At 48.1% G+C, this 17,347-nt stretch overlaps 1 protein-coding gene across 4 annotated transcripts in view; it reads left to right on the forward strand.

Annotated features, from left to right (window-relative positions):
* LOC146046400 (serine/threonine-protein kinase Nek11-like) overlaps window positions 1-17,347 on the forward strand; it is a 243,622-nt gene that overhangs the window by 49,066 nt on the left and 177,209 nt on the right. For all 4 annotated transcript variants that reach the window (XM_083165682.1, XM_083165683.1, XM_083165684.1 and 1 more), the window contains exon 3: window positions 15,590-15,755. In XM_083165682.1, coding sequence (XP_083021808.1) covers window positions 15,590-15,755 — 166 coding nt within the window. The remainder of the gene's footprint in view (window positions 1-15,589; window positions 15,756-17,347) is intronic.

Raw genomic sequence — 17,347 nt, forward strand, 5'->3', positions numbered from 1 at the left:
AATAAATGAGAGCGTTAACCCATCCTTGTTATGTCCCTTCTTATCCTCTTCTGGCTTAAGGCAGTCGCTGTCCCTGGGGAGGCTGACAGCAGTAAAAGTCTTTATTTCACTCCTAAGGAAAGCAGCACGCTCCGGCTCAGCGACACTTTTGCCCGACAACGAACGGACAGCTTCCCAATGTACTGGTCAGATGTAGGACACTTTATCCAATGGAAACCGATTTCTTCACGAGTAGGCTGTGAAAATGATTCCCTTTTATATTTTATTTATTTGCATTACCACTATTAGCAAGCTGCGTTTCCACTTGGTAGGACATTAGCTTTCCTTTTCCCACTAGGCAGACCATCGCATTTACACTTTTATATAAGTAGAGCGGATGTAAAACATTGTGATTCAGTAGAACATCTTCGGTGGCAGATTTTGTCACCGTTTGGCTTCCTCCAACATTCTGAAAGTTGAGTTTGCTGCTACACAGACTCCAGTCTTCCTGTCTTTTAGGAAGGCTTCATGTCCTATACCAAGATGTCTGCCGAGATTTCTACGAATGTGCAGGAACCATCTTGTTCTTTCACTGTGTAGTGTGACATGGTGGAAGACTGGGGGGGGGGGGATGTAAGAATGGTTGTTATGGGGATGCTACAGCACTGTCCCTGACTGTGGTGATGGGCAGCTCCTGGATGCATAGTAGATCTTGCATCTGTAGCAAAATCTCACGCATGCCCAGTAAGTCTGATGCGATCGCTGAATGAGGTTTGAGTCATCCGCTGGTTAGGGATGGCTATCGTTGCCTTTGCCATCAATGGCAAAAGTGCAACTGGCCATCGATAGTGCATAACTATGCAATGGATGACCATCAATGTTTTTACGTATCGATGGTCATCCATTTGTCTTTGATGGGGGCGGGGCTTTGTGGGTGTCGGGGGAGGAGCTACGCTCCATGTCCCGGCCTCTTGGGGAAAAAAAAAAAGCAAAACTATTCATTGAAGCTTGACATCAATGGTGGGAAACCATCTGGTTCTCCCCCATTGATGTCAAGACTTTGACATCGGCCATAAATGATACCTACCACTGGTGTATGCCTGTATAGCTGTGCAATATCAACACTTCAACACACATCATTTCCAACACAATCATCTTGTTACCCAGATAGGTGTTTGATTGCCTCTGTCTCTTTAGAGATTCTTTAGCAGCCATGTTTTGCAGTTGTTCTGACAGATAAATGTTTTCCCATGGTGACCTCCATCATTAAAATCAAAGATGACTTGTGAGCATCGACCACCTGCCTTCCACCAGAGGCCACCAACTAGAGATCACCCTTGTGGAATAATATTAAGCATGGCTACATTCTAACAGTAAAGGCCAATTACACACAATACACATTCCGCCATTATATCTCTGTGATGAACTTTAGCTTTCACCGCAAGGACTATTATGCTTACATAACCTTCTGATTTTTGCGAAGACGATGTCCTCAGAAGACATCAGAGGATCCGGCTACTGGGACTTTATAGAGGGCATATGCAAATCTGGTTATAATTGGGAACTGTTCTGAAGAGCTTATTATAGTTATTATCTTATCCAGTTTTTTTCTGTTTGTTTCATATAAGAAAACCTGATTTTTAGCCGCAGGCAATGCCGATGTTCACGTAGCTGAATGATTCTTTACAACTGGGCATATACAGAAGTTTCTGCGCATGCGTTCAATGGAGTGTACACACAAAAGGGTTGTTGTGAATGGTTCAAACGACATCAGAAGTGTGTCGGGAAACGTGTGGGCCATGACTAGGAAAAGGGATGCGCCGCGACTGGGCAATGAGGTGGCTAGTAATGCATGTAAGCTCTTATACAGGACCGATATGGGTGGGTCAGAAGCGTGTCATGGGTGTGTCAATGCAAGCAGGTGTGCGCACAGTTGTACATTTGTAGGCAATGGCGGATGGAGCTGCAGCTCTAGGCCTTGCCATACAATAATGATGATGATCACTAGCTGGCCACATGATTGGCCATAAACCCATAATCTTAAAATTGTCACACAAAATGATGCAATGTGAGTACTTTTATATATTTATGGAGACCTTGGTCCTTATAGTGTATGGGGTCTACATGCCTACATAGCAATCGGCTCATCTCCTTCACTTCGCATAATGGGCAGGATGTACTAAGACGTCGTAAATGCGGTAAAAACTAATCCCCGGCCACTGCAGGGCAGGGTATCGCCACCTTTGGGTGGCGATACCCTAAAGAAGTCTATGGGCTTCTATCGCTGCCCGCCGTCCGCCGCAGTCCCCCCCTCCCCATCCTCCGTGCTGCTCCTCCTCCCCCTGCAGCATGTCACAGCCGGGGGGAGGAGGAGATGCTGGGGACCCCCGCAGAGCCCAGGTGACATCACAGGTATCGCGGGGGGGGGCCTCCGTCACCGCGATGCCAGCCACATTTGTTAGTACATATGAGCTAGCAGCGGGGGCGTGGCGAGGGGCGGCGATGTGTGTGCATCCCACCCAATAAGCCGTTGAACATTTTCAGCTCCAGGCCCATGAGGCCCTTAACCCCTTCAGTGGCGTTTTTTTTTCTCTTAGGGAGAGCCCCCCCCCCCACACTGTGTTTCTCGATGCCTGGCAGCACCGATGAGCTCTCCATCAGCCGCTGCCCGGCCCTGCCCGGTAACCCGGGAGTGTGCGGCGCGACGTTAGCAAGGTCAAGCCGCACACAGCCGGGGAAAGGAGGCAGGGCGGGGCAGCAGAAGCTGGGCAGCGATAGGAGGCCTAGTTTTCAGGAGGCCAAGTTCAGACGGAAGAACTCCTATCACTGGGCTGGAATGTACTAATCCGGTATAACAGAGGACGGGGGCTTTTCTGTACTTGCCATTTGGCTGCATACTGTAGGTTAGACAAACTTGTAGTGACCTTTACATAAACCCGCAGATGGTGTGACTACTAATAAATGCCACTACCCGCATCACAGAACCAGGCCCAGCTCTGGGCATTTTTCTCCAGTGGAAGCAGACAATTGAGGAATGTGGGTGTTGGAAAACTGAGTAAATAAAAACTGTTAATGTGATAAAGGGTCAATAACCTGGTAGCAATTTATTAGCTGGTAATCCTACAGCAGATTGTCTGAATCCTGTTAGCGCTGTCAGGCCTGATGGATTTTCTGTCTTGGTTAAACAGGGCAAGAAGCAAAGCCACTTGACATAGCGTTGTCACACTCCCAGCCTGATAAACTCATTACTAGTTGCTAAGTGAATCTGCTCTGTGTACAGCTGCTGCTGGCAGTGTGGTGCACGAGGGGAGCTGAGCATTCACCATCTTTATCTCTCCTCTCTGATGTTGTCCTCATCATTAATCCTCCCTCCCGGAGCCTTCGCTTGTTTGTGTGTCATCCACGGTGGGCCCAAGTTCATGGAGGCTGTTTTAGGACTGAGCTGACACTGTTTGGGACTGACTTTGTATACAGCACAGAGCAGTGTCTGTCCCATGTGACTTTAGCAGAATAAAGCACAGTGGGACTTCTTTTCTCAGCCGCTTTGTTTGCGGAGTACAAATACCCATTGACTTGGAGAGAGCTATTCTGAGATTAAACGCGCCGCCACAAATGATTTTGTTTATCTATGAAAAAGCCAGTTTACGGTATTCCATAGAGTCACCAGAGGCAACAGAGATCCAGATCTGTTGGAGAAAGTATGAGAGAAAAACATCACGTGTATTCCAATTTAAAGTCATGTACTCTAACCTAGGGCCAGATTTACTAAACTTCACGGTACTTGTTTCCTATCTGGGCGCCCAGGTTTTCTACGTACGGCACCGTAATGAAATCGGATCGCATCGCATCGTACACATACACGATATTGAACGATGCGATGCGATGCAATGCGATCCGATTTCCCATAGGAAACAATGTGAAATGTCTCAATTTAGCCAAATTATAATAGGAACAATAGTAAATGGGCCAAAAACACCCCTGAACATTGAAATGTCCCCCCAAAAGTAGTTGACGCCACCCCGCCATCAACGTGAACCCCAAGCGTGGCGAGCGCAGCGAGCCCGCGAGGGGCGGCGGTACGCGTCCTCCGACCTTTTCATGCCCTACTATCCACTAGGGCGTGGAGTGAGAATAGAATAGTGTGGCGAGCGCAGCGAGCCACCGAGCCCGAAGCGTGGCGAGCGCAGCGAGCCCCGCAAGGGGACGCGGATACCTTCACAGTTATACGCGTCCCCTCACGGGCTTCCCAGGTGTCCATGGCGACGCGGACACCTGGGAAGCCCGCGAAGGGACGCGTTTACCTGTGAAGGTATCCGCGTCCCCTCGCGGGGCTCGCTGCGCTCGCCACGCTTCGGGCTCGGTGGCTCGCTGCGCTCGCCACACTATTCTATTCTCACTCCACGCCCTAGTGGATAGTAGGGCATGAAAAGGTCGGAGGACGCGTACCGCCGCCCCTCGCGGGCTCGCTGCGCTCGCCACGCTTCGGGTTCACGTTGATGGCGGGGTGGCGTCAACTACTTTTGGGGGGACATTCCACTGCTCTGTGGGTTTTTTTGGTGTTTCTGGCCCATTTACCATTCTTCCCTATGCTGATTTGGGTAAACTGATCCATTTAACATTGTTTCCTATGGGAAATCGAATCGGATCGCATCGCATCGCATCGTTCAATATCGTGTATGTGTACGATGCGATGCGATCAGATTTCTCTACGGAGAATAGCATGGTGCGCAATTAACTTAGCGGGCGCCCAGATAGGAAACAAGTACCAACTTCACTTTTACAATGGAGTGATAAACATCCAGCCAATAAGCTCCTATCTGTCATTTTTCAAGCCCAGCCTGTAACATGGCAGGTAGGAGCTGATTGGCTGGCTGTTTATCACTCTCCATTGTATAACTTTTTGAAGCTTGATACACCTAGCCCACAGAGAGAGTGGAGTGAGCCATTTTGTTTGATCATTATTCATAAATTCATTGACTAGGACAGGGGTTCCCAAAGTTTTTGAATCACGACACCCCGAAGCATCAGAAATGTTTTTGCGGCACCCCTAGGCTAAAGGTTTCTTATTGAGAAAGTCAGAAACAAATATTAAGTTAAATAAATTGTGTTTATATCTCATCCTTAGGATCAGTTATGTGGTAATGGACAGTATTAACTTTTCTTTGTCCACAATTTGACTATTATAATGGACATAAAAAACTTGAATTGGTCCTGGACCACCAACCCAGGGCACACCTGGAAGTCCCCCAAGGCACCCAGTTTGGGAACCACTGGACTAGGAACTAGAGGTATCACAACATGCCTCAAAGAGGAAACTAAAGGTGCCCACACACTAGAACGATTTTTGGGCCGATTGGCCGATTTCCGATAAATCGGCCGATATATCGTCCGATGTTTACCGATAATCGGTCGAAAATCGGTCCGATGCGCGCTTCCGTGGATCTTTAGCTGAATCTTCTGATCTTACGTGCTGCACACAAGATCAGAAGATTTAACAAAAGATCCATAGGAACGCACACGGGATCTTAAGAAAAATCTTTGGTAAAGATGTGCGCCTGAAATCTTTTGTCCAGGACGGACAAAAGATTTCAAGGCTAATTTATGCGCACATCTTAGGATCGCAGATCTTTCTAGTGTGTTGGCACCTTAAGGGGCAGATTTATTAAGCTTGGAGAAGTGATAAACTGGAGATAAAGCAGAGAAAAGGTAAAAGGAGATAAAGCACCAGCCAATCAGCTGTGTTTGAAAAAGACAGTTGGGAGTTGATTGGCTGGTGCTTTATCTCCTTTTACCTTTTCTCCGCTTTATCTCCAGTTTATCTCTTCTCCAAGCTTAATAAATCTGCCCCAAATTCTTAGGGGTTTTATTGAATATGTGATGTTGCTATGGTTAACCAATCAGATTATATCTATTATCTTCTAGAACAGGCCTGATCAACCTGTGGCTCTCTAGATGCTTGGATACTACACATCCCACTGCCACAGTTTTAGCAATCCCTAATTGTAAAACTGTGGCAAGGCATGATGGTATTTGTAGTTTCACAACAAGTTTGGCCAGGCCTGTTCTAGAAGCTGCTAAATACTAGTAAGTAGATTCTGATTGGTTGCCCATGGCAACACCCCATCTTCAATAGAACTCTCATTTTCATAAATAAACCCCTTAGTATCTGGAATTCAAAAAGCTATAATGGATCCAATTCTGTCAGTCCGGTTTAGTACTACTCACTAGGGGGACTCCCAAAAGTAGAAAACTTAGGGCGGGATGTATTAACATACATCGCCGCCCTTCGCACTGCAGCCGCATATGTACTAACATATGCGGCCAGCATCGGGTTGCGGTGACGGAGTCCCCCGCGATACCTGTGATGTGGGCTGCGGGGGTCTCCGTCACCTCCCGGCGGCTGGCAGCGCCCCCCTGCGTCTCCTCCTCCCCCCTGAAGCCAGATGTCCTCCCGGCTGTCACACCAGGGGGAGGAGATTTTGAAGGACGGGAGGGGGGGGGGGCGCGCGTACGGCGGGAGGCGAAAGAAACCCATAGGCTTCTATAGGGTATCGCCACCCAGGGGGTGGCGATACCCAGCCTTGCGAAAACGGGGCGGACGGGGATTGATACATAGGAAAATGCCGTAAAACGGGGGTTTTACGGCATTTTCCCTTTAGTAAATCTCGCCCTTAGTCACCAGGGACCCCTGCCAGGTCCCCACTGTGAGCAACAGATATGGCAATCAGGAACAAATATCAGGATATCCCTGACAGGATTGCCACCACTAAGGCCAGTATTCAATGCCTCTGATTCTCCATATTTTCTGGGGAATCAGTTAATTCCCCGGGTTTACAGGGAATTTGCTCACTGGAAAAACAATTCGCCCTATTCAATGGACACAATTCTCTGCAAATGAAGAGCGAATGTCTGGCGATTCTCTGTTTGTGATTCTCCGCGATTCGCCAGTGGTTTTCAATGGGGTTTTTAGTGGAATTCGCCGAGAGTGTATTCAATGCTGAAGTGGAGAACTGCTTTCTCCAGTGATTTTCCCCGGATTCTCCATTTTACATTCGTCATCTTTTTCTGGAGAACTGGAATGTGATCTTTGAAAATAAAGCGTTTTTTATTTTTATTTTGGTGTCAAAAAATCTGATTTTTTTTTTCTGTGAAGGGGCATGCTATTTTTATTCATGTGCTTGCAGCACATGAATATATTTTCATTTTTTTTTTTTTAAACAATATATATATATATTTTTTACACATTCACCAGCAGGGGGCCGAGACGGGGGCCGCTCATTAATATTCATATATTCACTGCACACTCGTCCCGATCATTACACATGCACGATCGGGCTCCCTAGCACAGCCCCCTACCAGCTGTGGGGGGCTCTCCCTCTGTCCCCCACAGCCCACCAACACCCCCACAGTGTCCGGCGCAGGCAGGGAGGCTTCCATCTCCCTGCCTGCATCCGTCCCCCAGCTCCCGGCGGCATTCGCCGGGGGGGTTAAAATTCGCCACCAGGGGCAGAGAGCCCCTGAGGCGTTGAATAGGGAGAACGGGCGGCTGCCCGGCGAATCTCCCTACAGGGAGAATTGGGGAGAAAGCGCAGCGAATCCTACACAGGATTCGCTGCAGCTCCCCATAGAAAGCATTGAATACCTGCCTAAATGTCTCCACAGGGTACATTGGTGCACCTCCCAATTCCACCGCAGGAATCAGGACAAGTGCCTAAAATGTAGGACGGAGAGTCCAAAATCCTAACTGCAAACCTAATGCAAGCGGTAGTAATGCCGCCCATACACGTCCCGATGCTGGCGTGCGTTCTCTGCTTAACTAGCATCCATCACATAGCATTGCATGCGTTGTGCGTGCAATGCGATGCAATGTGATGAAAACTAAGTACAAAAAGTATGTGCAGCACATACTTTTTGTACTGTGCGATGAGGTGCCGCGGGAGCGCGCACCTCAAAGCACGTATCGCACAGCCCGCATCGGGACGAGTATGGCCACCTTAACATTGTTCAGCCTTGTACGAGTCTCACTTTTAAATAAGTAGAAATGTTGGTGACTGAGCAGATTTGCAGACATGTCGTTAGTCGTTGACTTCATCCGAGGGGCAGGGCGGAGCGGCGGCGCATTAGGTGGGGGAGGAGGCAGCACTGAGGTGATGCTGCTTCCTCCTCCATAGAAGGCACTTGGGTTGCTCCACCAGGTTTACCCTTTCACACTGCCTAGCAACGTAGTACCAACCCTGGAATAACACTTCTTTATCCCGGGTCGGATTGCCAGTTAGCTGGACCCGGGATAATCGAAATGGCCCTTTCACACCGTATGCTTACCCGGGTCCACCCAGCAACAACCTGGGATCGACCCAGGTTATTTGTGCTGTGTGAAAAGGGTATATGAGAGCTTACAGAAGGCATATGAGCACATCCCAAGGTACAAAGGTTTGTTCAATGGAAAGCATTGTTATTAAACATGATATAATCTAGTCAGAGCCTGCTTTACCGTCGGGCAGTAGGGAGGCCAATCCGATCCCTGAATTTCAGGCATTTTTAGCTCTCTCAGAAATCTAACTTTGTCTGCACGTGTTACATCTGCAGGTGCAGGGCAGCATGGTTTTGTAAATCTGCGAAAATTGCAGCCTTGCTACCGCGACTGAATTAGGCCCACTGACCCAGATACAACCTGCATGTTCTCAGCCTCGGGCATTTTGTGTCCTACACCTTTGCCAACCTGTGTATAAGCTACAAGTATCGCCATCTGCATAGCTTGTCATGGGGAACAGCGGTCTGTTGCTGTCTAAACGACACAAAACCCATTATCTGTTCCTGTCTCTTTACAGTTATTTATTTCTGTTGCCTTAATCTCTCATTGTTCAGCTGACACTCACAATTCAACCATACAGCCATTCCGCTGCATTCCCCTCGCCCTCCCCCGCTATTCCTGTGCCTTTTATTGTCTCCAATAATGCACATGCTAATTTGTTGCTCCTTATTGGGGACATTTAACAGAACAGAAGAATAAATTGAACATGAATTGTCCTGTAAATCCCTCTCATATCAGACAAATGCAATGTGACTGAGCCACGGAGATTGGAACCAGCATAAATTTATGGGAGAGCTGCAGAAATATGCTGCGGAACTGGCATCGGCTCATTTAAAGTGGACCCGCGCCAGTGGCGATTCTGCCCCGAGGCGGCTTGGCGGAGCAATTCTGCTTCTGTTTCAGGTGACGCCATTTATTGCTTTAATGAAGTGCAAGAAAGCACAAGACTTAATGGCAAGCGATGTCCGCTGCCAGGAGGCATAGTCACTGGTCAATGAATTACCCGCACACTAATAGCGGGAAGTGTGATCGTTAGTCACTGACTAATCACCGAAACTAGCGGGATGCATTGCTAAAGGCGCACAGCGCAGGAGGGGGGCGCTATAGGGTTGGTTATCGGCCATGAAACATACAGCTACTGTGCTTTTATATTTAACCCTTTGAGTGCTAACATGTATGTGAGAGATGTGCAAAACATCCATTACAATTGCCAGCGTCGCTCCCATTTCTTATATAAATTCAAATAAAAAATGTATATATTAAAACAAAATTAGAATTCCTGTATAAGGAAAACATTATAGGTCATTATGATGAATAAAATGCCGCTCATATGGCTCCAAGTGGGCGGGGGGAGGGAAAGCTGCTCCCATGCCGCCCTCCAGTGGTCAGCGCCCTAGGCCAATGCCTTAGGCTGCCTAGTGGTGGCGCCGGCCCTGCATAGAGGTCCTTATAAAATTTTGCTGTGGGGCCTACAAATATCTAATTATGCCACTGCATCAGACCACTCACGTGCAAGCACATTGCTGTGACTGGTATGGAGCTGTGTTTTTGGAGAGGTGTAAATACCTCCATAGGCGCACTGTCACACCCTGCCCCACCCTTCTACATTTATCTTACCATCCCTTTCATTTGTTTTACTCCTGAACCACCGCTTTGTTTCTACCCATTTTTGTTAAGGTTTTACTCAATCAGTAGTAATTGGGGGCGTCACATACTGACTGCTGTGGGTGACACTGATTGAGGGGCACCTAGAAATAAGCTTTTCTGTTGAAGTACAGCAATAATGGCCCCATGTAAATGATATGGACGGAAGACTGTTTATGGGTGTCTCCATAAAACCGCTGCCCATGGGAATGCAGACATGGCGATTCCTGCTTGGGGTGGGTAGCTGACATCACATGGCAATTCCTACCACCCCGACTTCGACCATCTCTAGACTGACTTTTATCTGCGAACGGGGAAAAAAGTAATAAGATTGTGAGGGACCATTGAATGATTTTTCGCCCAGGCGGCCGCGTGCTAGCGAGGGAATTCAGGTGGTGGGGAGGGGGGGCGGGTGTTTGGTGGGGCGGTGCTTACCTGTTCGCTAGGTACAGGGTTTCTTTGAAAGTGAGGGGGTGATCACACCAAGGTTTGCGTCACAAATGCAGTTCCTCCTCCTGGCCTCTAGGTGTCACTCTACCTGAAGTCTGTATAACATGTTCCACCTTTTCTAGTTGGCACGCGGTCACTAGGACTATAAGCATTAGGTCAACCACTATAGGACAACAGTCACTAGGTCGACACATAAAGTAGGCCAACATGCATTAGGTCGACATGGTCATTAGGTCAAAACAAGTATTAGGTCAACATGGAAAAGGTCGACATGAAAAAAAAAGTGTTTTTTTTTTTTTTCATACTTTACTATCCAAGTGGGCATAGAGTAAGAATATAATTGCGAGGCACCGTACCAGAAGCATGGCAAGTGAAGCTGTTCACTTATACGGTGTCCATGTTGACGCAAGTCATCATAGACACCCCAAAAAACATGAAAAACTCATGCCAACATTTTTTAAGTCAACCTTTGTTGACCTAATGCTTGTGTCAACTGAATGACCCACTACCTTCTTACCTTCTAGTCTGTGACCTTCCGGCCTTGTCGGGCAGTTCGAGGCTGCACCTGGGGACTGGCTGGCCCCAGCAATCTGCCTCCTTTGTGCCTTCATATCCTGTAGGTCACCCGGAACATTACTCTGCATCTCCGGTGTCCAGGTCCACAGCCATCTAGGACTTGCTTTATTTTTTATTTCACCAGCTATCCGGGACATGTTCATTTGTTGAAAAACTCATGTTGACCTTGTGTTGACCATTATAAGATCGACCTTCTGATTGTCTCGACATTGTTCGTATCGACCTATTGACTGTCTGTTTTGACACTTTAATCCAGAGCCTGCTGTTGCGAGAGTGCTGAGTGCCCACCCTCTGATCTTCAAGGGTCCGTGCCCACCCCCTGCTGTATCTCTTGGTGTGAACATCATGCGTCTTCTCCTCCAGCTTGGCTTGCATTGGGCAGACAGTAGCCCGCTTATACCATAGATGCGTTGTTGAAAAACAGTCCCTGGTATTGTCCCAGCCAGGACCTTATTTATGATTTCCGGCCATGCTGCACAATACAATTTCCTTCTAAACTTCAGAATGCAATTATTGTTTCCAAACTATAATAATAATAATTTAACATTTATGTAAAAGGAAGTATTACTAAGGGAAGAAAGAAGAACACACTTCTTCATAATCAAATCTCATAAATAAATGATTCGTTTTAAAAAGCCCGGAGAATGTGAGAGGTACGAGAAATGCTTAAAACACAGGAAATAGACCTTTTACATTTGAATATAGGTGGATGAGTGGTCTGCTCGGTGATCTCCATGGTGCGGTCAGTTAGACGCTGGTCTCTAGCTTATCTGCCAGCGCTATCACACATTCGGCTTCTTAGGGAAGGGCAATATGACAGCTTAAGCGTTTCATTTTGTCAATTAGGGGGACTTGTCAGCTTCAATTACTTCTCCATCCTGGAACACACCGGCAGAGAATGAGGCTTTTTTCCCTTAATTACATTTAGTGCAGGACATGAAATAATTAACAACACATCCCATGTAGGAGAATTGGATATTACTGTTCACTTGTTAACCCTTTATTTATTGCTTCAGTCACCCGCGTAATGTGTATAAAAGCAAATACGAACGTTGTTTCATATAAAAGGTGCATTTGACGGCATATTGGGGCCGATTCAGATTTGGTCGTACAGGTCAAGATTTTGGCCCCGTCTCCAAGCATACACAATCACTTGCATAGTAGCGTGGGGAGGGGGGCGTGTGTTTGTTTTCCTGCTTGCTAGGCAATGAATATATGCAGCCTAGCGAGCAGGTCTGAATTACCCCCATTGTTCCTCCATGGATAGAGCATCTCTATCTATCTTAAGGCTCCCATACACTAATCTCAGGTATGGCATGCAGACGCGCATGCGATACCTTGGCCACCAATGTATCATATGCAACGCCTCCAGCGAGTGCTGCCGGATATGAGAATCTTACATGCAGCACTTGCGATCACCAGATCCGATCTGATGCGCACAGTATTGCGTATCAGATCAGAATCAGAGGTTATGCAGATACGATTTGGGCACATTTTACCAGATTTCTCGGCCCGATCTGTCAGAGTTGGGTGAATTGGGCATTAAAACGCATAAGTATATGTCCAGCTTACGGGATGAGTGGTTCAGTTTTGCGGGAAACTGAACACACCTGAACTTTGGGGTACTGAATAGAACTGAGCCCCGCCTTGGTTCACTTTGGGGGTCCTGAATTGAACTGAGCCCCGCCTCGGGTTACTTTGGGGGTCCTGAATTGAACTGAGCCCCGCCTCGGGTCACTTTGGGGTACTGAAGAGAACTGAGCCCCACCTCTGGTCACTTTGGGGGTCCTGAATTGAACTGAGCCCCGCCTCTGGTCACTTTGGGGGTCCTGAATTGAACTGAGCCCCGCCTCCGGTCATTTTGGGGGTCCTGAATTGAACGGAGACCCGCCTCGGGTCACTTTGGGGGTCCTGAATTGAACTGAGCCCCACCTCGGGTCACTTTGGGGGTCCTAAATTGAACTGAGCCCCGCCTTGGTTCACTTTGGGGGTACTGAATAGAACTGAGCTCCGACTCGGGTCACTTTGGGGGTCCTGAATTGAACTGAGCCCCGTCTCGGGTCACTTTGGGGGTCCTGAATTGAACTGAGCCCCGCCTCGGGTCACTTTGGGGTACTGAATAGAACTGAGCCCCGCCTTGGGTCACTTTAGGGGTCCGGAATTGAACCCCACCTCGGGTCACTTTGGGGGTCCTGAATTGAACTGAGCCCCGCCTCGGGTCACTTTGGGGTCCTGAATTGAACTGAGCCCCGCCTTGGGTCACTTTGGGGTCCTGAATTGAACTGAGCCCCGCCTTGGGTCACTTTTGAGTTCTGCATCCAACTGAGTTCTGGCTCTGGTACATGTGGGCATGATACAAGATGCAGCAGTATAGGCTGGCAATTTGGTGAGATCAGAGATGGGAGAAAGTCAAGAGAACAGAAGAGTGTCTCTGTGTGGTGCACCAAAAGAGAGTTGGATATTAAAATGTAACCTTTATTAGTTTAATAGTAAAATGTAGCAAAATAAAAGGCACAAAGACATAAAGACATTGACATATAATAAAAAGGATACCACTACCCTCACAACGTGGACCCCCACACTCCCAATAAATGTATGTATTTCAATTTAATAGTGATTTTTAAGAAATGCTAAAGAGCGGTCTCAATTGATTATGTTCAAAAGAAGTGGCTAATACGTTTAGTAGTCGGTCCGATATTACTTAAGTTACCCTTAAAATTTAAGTTAACCTGCTGTGTTGAGATAATTCCCAACTATAACCCCCACCCGGTGGAGATATGGTACACACAGATAGATTGTGTTACTGGTATTCATTCAGTAAGCACAAGTGTATAATGGCAGATGTAATTACAGAGGTTCCGATACTGCGTCTGATTGTGGTATCAGCGTGTGCCCAGAAACCAGATATATCGCCGAGTATTGCAGCCGCCGGATAGGTGAGGAACCACGGTGCTCTGTATTGAGTTACTGTGTAGTCAGACTGTGTGCCGGAGTACCGAGGTCGCAGTGTGGGACGTTACCCACTGCACAGAGACCGTTCGCACTCGCACTGGTATTTAAGCTAGACAGATCAAAATATACATTTCAGTGGGGAGGGGAGCGGGGGGGTAAACCACAAAGTGTACGGTCCGCGTACGCTTGGCTAATGAGCTTCGTCAGGACCCTGTGGTCAGGGAAGGCGAGGAGGCACTGCCTCACCTCCATTGTTTTGAATATAAAAATGCTTAAAATAATACACAGAAGATATTTACAATATTGTATTTTGGATATAGGTTTTATAGTGAAAACTCTGTGGCATACTGGAGTATGACAGGAGGGGCCCTGCCTCGGTTCTGCAATAGTTAGACATTTTTGGGGTATTTGGCTACTGAATTGGGTGCAAATTTCCAATCATGCCTAACGTGAACTGACGAATGTCACCTTGACTCTTCTAGACTTTAATTGCACAAGATAGTCTATAAAGGTTTACAAGTACACAGTGGGCCTGATTCAGATGCAGTTATCGTCGATGCATGCATAATGGCACATCCAACAAGGTACATTTATGCTCAATGCCATCACTCTCTATTAGAAAGCTAGTGAGTAGCAATCCCGCTGTGCTGCAATTGCCATGCTGCATTGCATATACAAAGCTGCAAATCTGTAGATGGGAATCGGTCGCAGAATGAATGACAGGAAGAGGCCGTATAGGAGAGGTAACGGGCAGTGTATGCAAAAGCACAGGCAACTATCAGGGGACAGTGCTGCAAAACGCAATTGCAGAATAAACATGCCCTGCACAGTGGTGCCCAGAGCGGGGGTACTAATTACCTGGGACCTGATGATGGGTTCCATTGGAGCCCCAGTACCTGGCAGCAGCAGCTCTTGTTGTCAACCAGTACATGCTGCTGCTGTGTCCTGGCTGCAGTGTGGACAGGGAGGTGCTTAAAGTGCCCCCCCCCCCCCCCCCCCTGTATTTTACTATAAGGGTACATGACCACGCCTCCCATGATTAGACCAAGCCCCCTGAAAAGTACCGGGGCCTGACCAGGCTCTCTACTGCATACTTACCTACCCTACCAGAATCACTGTAAGGGTCCAGAAAATCGGGAAGCGTTCCCAGCCTCCCCAGAAGGGTTGCCAAGCCACCAAATTTTAGAGGGGCCCCCACATCAGCCCCCTCTCTCTGCCGGTCAAATATCGACATTCACAGCTCTTAGGGGAGTGGGCGGGGCTAAAATTAAGCAAATTGTGTCATTTAGTACCACCCCCTCCCTGAAGAGCCTCGAATCATGACAATTACAGGAAAGGGGTGGGGCTTAATGATGATAACCCCGTCTCCTGGGAAAGCTGCAGAGAGCCACCTCTTTGGGCTTCTCCCAAAGAGGAGACACTTGAGGTAGGCAATTATGCTGTACTGCCCTGGCCCTACACCATGCATACATACATGTCGGTGGCAGCTGTGGTAGGAAGAACACAGTGTGGGCCGACCACAATCATGCTTGCATTAGCCGCAGCCATTGCACTTGCGCATGCTCAGCATCAAGGCTCTGTGGTGTGTATGTCTGTGATATGGAACACTTGCCCTCATATGTAGCTTTCATCCCTCATTACTGTCTTGTTTTATTTTTATTTTTTTTATTTTTTTAGGAAAGTCATCAAGAGAATTCCCTGTGACAATGTGAAGGCAGATGCCACGCTTCCCTCAGCGAGAGAGGCCAAGCTCCTGGGCAGCCTCCGCCATACATTAATTGTCCAGTTTCTTGGGAGCTTCCTGGAGAATAGCGACTTCTGCATTGTTACAGAATACTGCGAGGTACAACGCGACCGCGTGGGCGGATGGGGGGGTGGGGTGTCATCCTGCCGCAGATACATGTGTTCACTAGCCCGCCAACAGGGGGGATCTGTGGGGTCTGGAGTCCCGGGCCCTGAGAGAGAAGGGGGCCCTGACCTGGTCCTACAACTATTAACATTGAATATCTCCTTACCAGCTATCCATCGGTGATGTCCCTGCTTTCTGTACCTGCTTTCTGTCCCCCTGGTGTGCGTATCGGCTCAACTGCAGGCAGACTCTGGGTCTGGTCCCGGACAGCAGGGGCTGCTGGGACATGTAGTTTTTTTTTATAAGTATCTGGCAGCCAGACACTTTAAAAAACTACATGTCCCAGCAGCCCCAGCTGTCCGGGCCAGAGCAGCCAAGACTAATTGATGCCTGAAGCAGTTCTCACTAGTGAGAGCTGCTGCTCAGGAGTCAGGAGGCGTCACTGTGGTGCATGGAGATGGTGCACAGCACACTGCACACTGCACTCACTGCCTGTGCGGATGAGGGGAGGAGGAGGACCCAGCAAGCAACATTGCAGCAAGGATTTCCCTGTCAGCCCCCACCACAGTGAGTACTTTTCTTGTATTAAGTATTTTTGTTCAAGCTGATCCCTATGTTGCTCCCCCCTCTCTCTCTCCCAATTTCTCCTTTCCCTCTCTTTCTTCGGTACTTGTGAGTTATCTGGGCGTCCGATTTTTTGATTGTATGCCTTAAGTTAAGGCATACAATCAGATGCGATGCGATGCGATATCGCATCGCATCGCATCGCATCGCATGCGACCATCGGATGCGATGACCCGATTTTTCCATAGGAATCAATGTTAAAATGGACTGAGTCCATTTTAACATGGAATTCAATGGGAAAAAGGGGTCCTTTTCATACCCCTACTATCCAAGTGGGCATGGAGTTGGATATAAACCTGTGGCGAGCGTAGCGAGCCACCGAGCCCGAAGCGTGGCGAGCGAACGGTATTCCGTGTCCCCTCGCGGGGCTCGCTACGCTCGCCACGCTTCGGGCTCGGTGGCTCGCTACGCTCGCCACAGGTTTATATCCAACTCCATGCCCACTTGGATAGTAGGGGTATGAAAAGGACCCCTTTTTCCCATTGAATTCCATGTTAAAATGGACTCAGTCCATTTTAACATTGATTCCTATGGAAAAATCGGGTCATCGCATCGCATCGCATCCGATGGTCGCATGCGATGCGATGCGATGTCCCGATCCGACCCGATTTAAAAATAGGACGCCCGGATAACTCACAAGTACCCTTTCTTCTGTTTCTCACTCTTTGTCACACACTCTCCAATTTCCCCTATTCATTCTCTCTCACCCTGCCTCTTCCATTTCCTCCTATACCCTTCACTCTCTCTCTCTCTCTCTCTCTCTCTCTCTCTCTCTCTCTCTCTTTCTTTCTTTCTTTCTTTCTCTCTCTCTCTCCACACACACACGGGGGCCCTGCCTTTTTAGACAGTCCAGGGCCCCATCATTTCTGATGGCAGTGATGGTGAGTGTTCATCACTCGCTAACTGCATTATGGTGTCCTGCAGGGTACACACAGGAACGGGAGGTGTGAGAATGTGAGGGG

Source organism: Crinia signifera, chromosome 11, assembly GCF_055691185.1.
Source record: "Crinia signifera chromosome 11, ASM5569118v1, whole genome shotgun sequence".
NCBI lineage: Eukaryota > Metazoa > Chordata > Amphibia > Anura > Myobatrachidae > Crinia > Crinia signifera.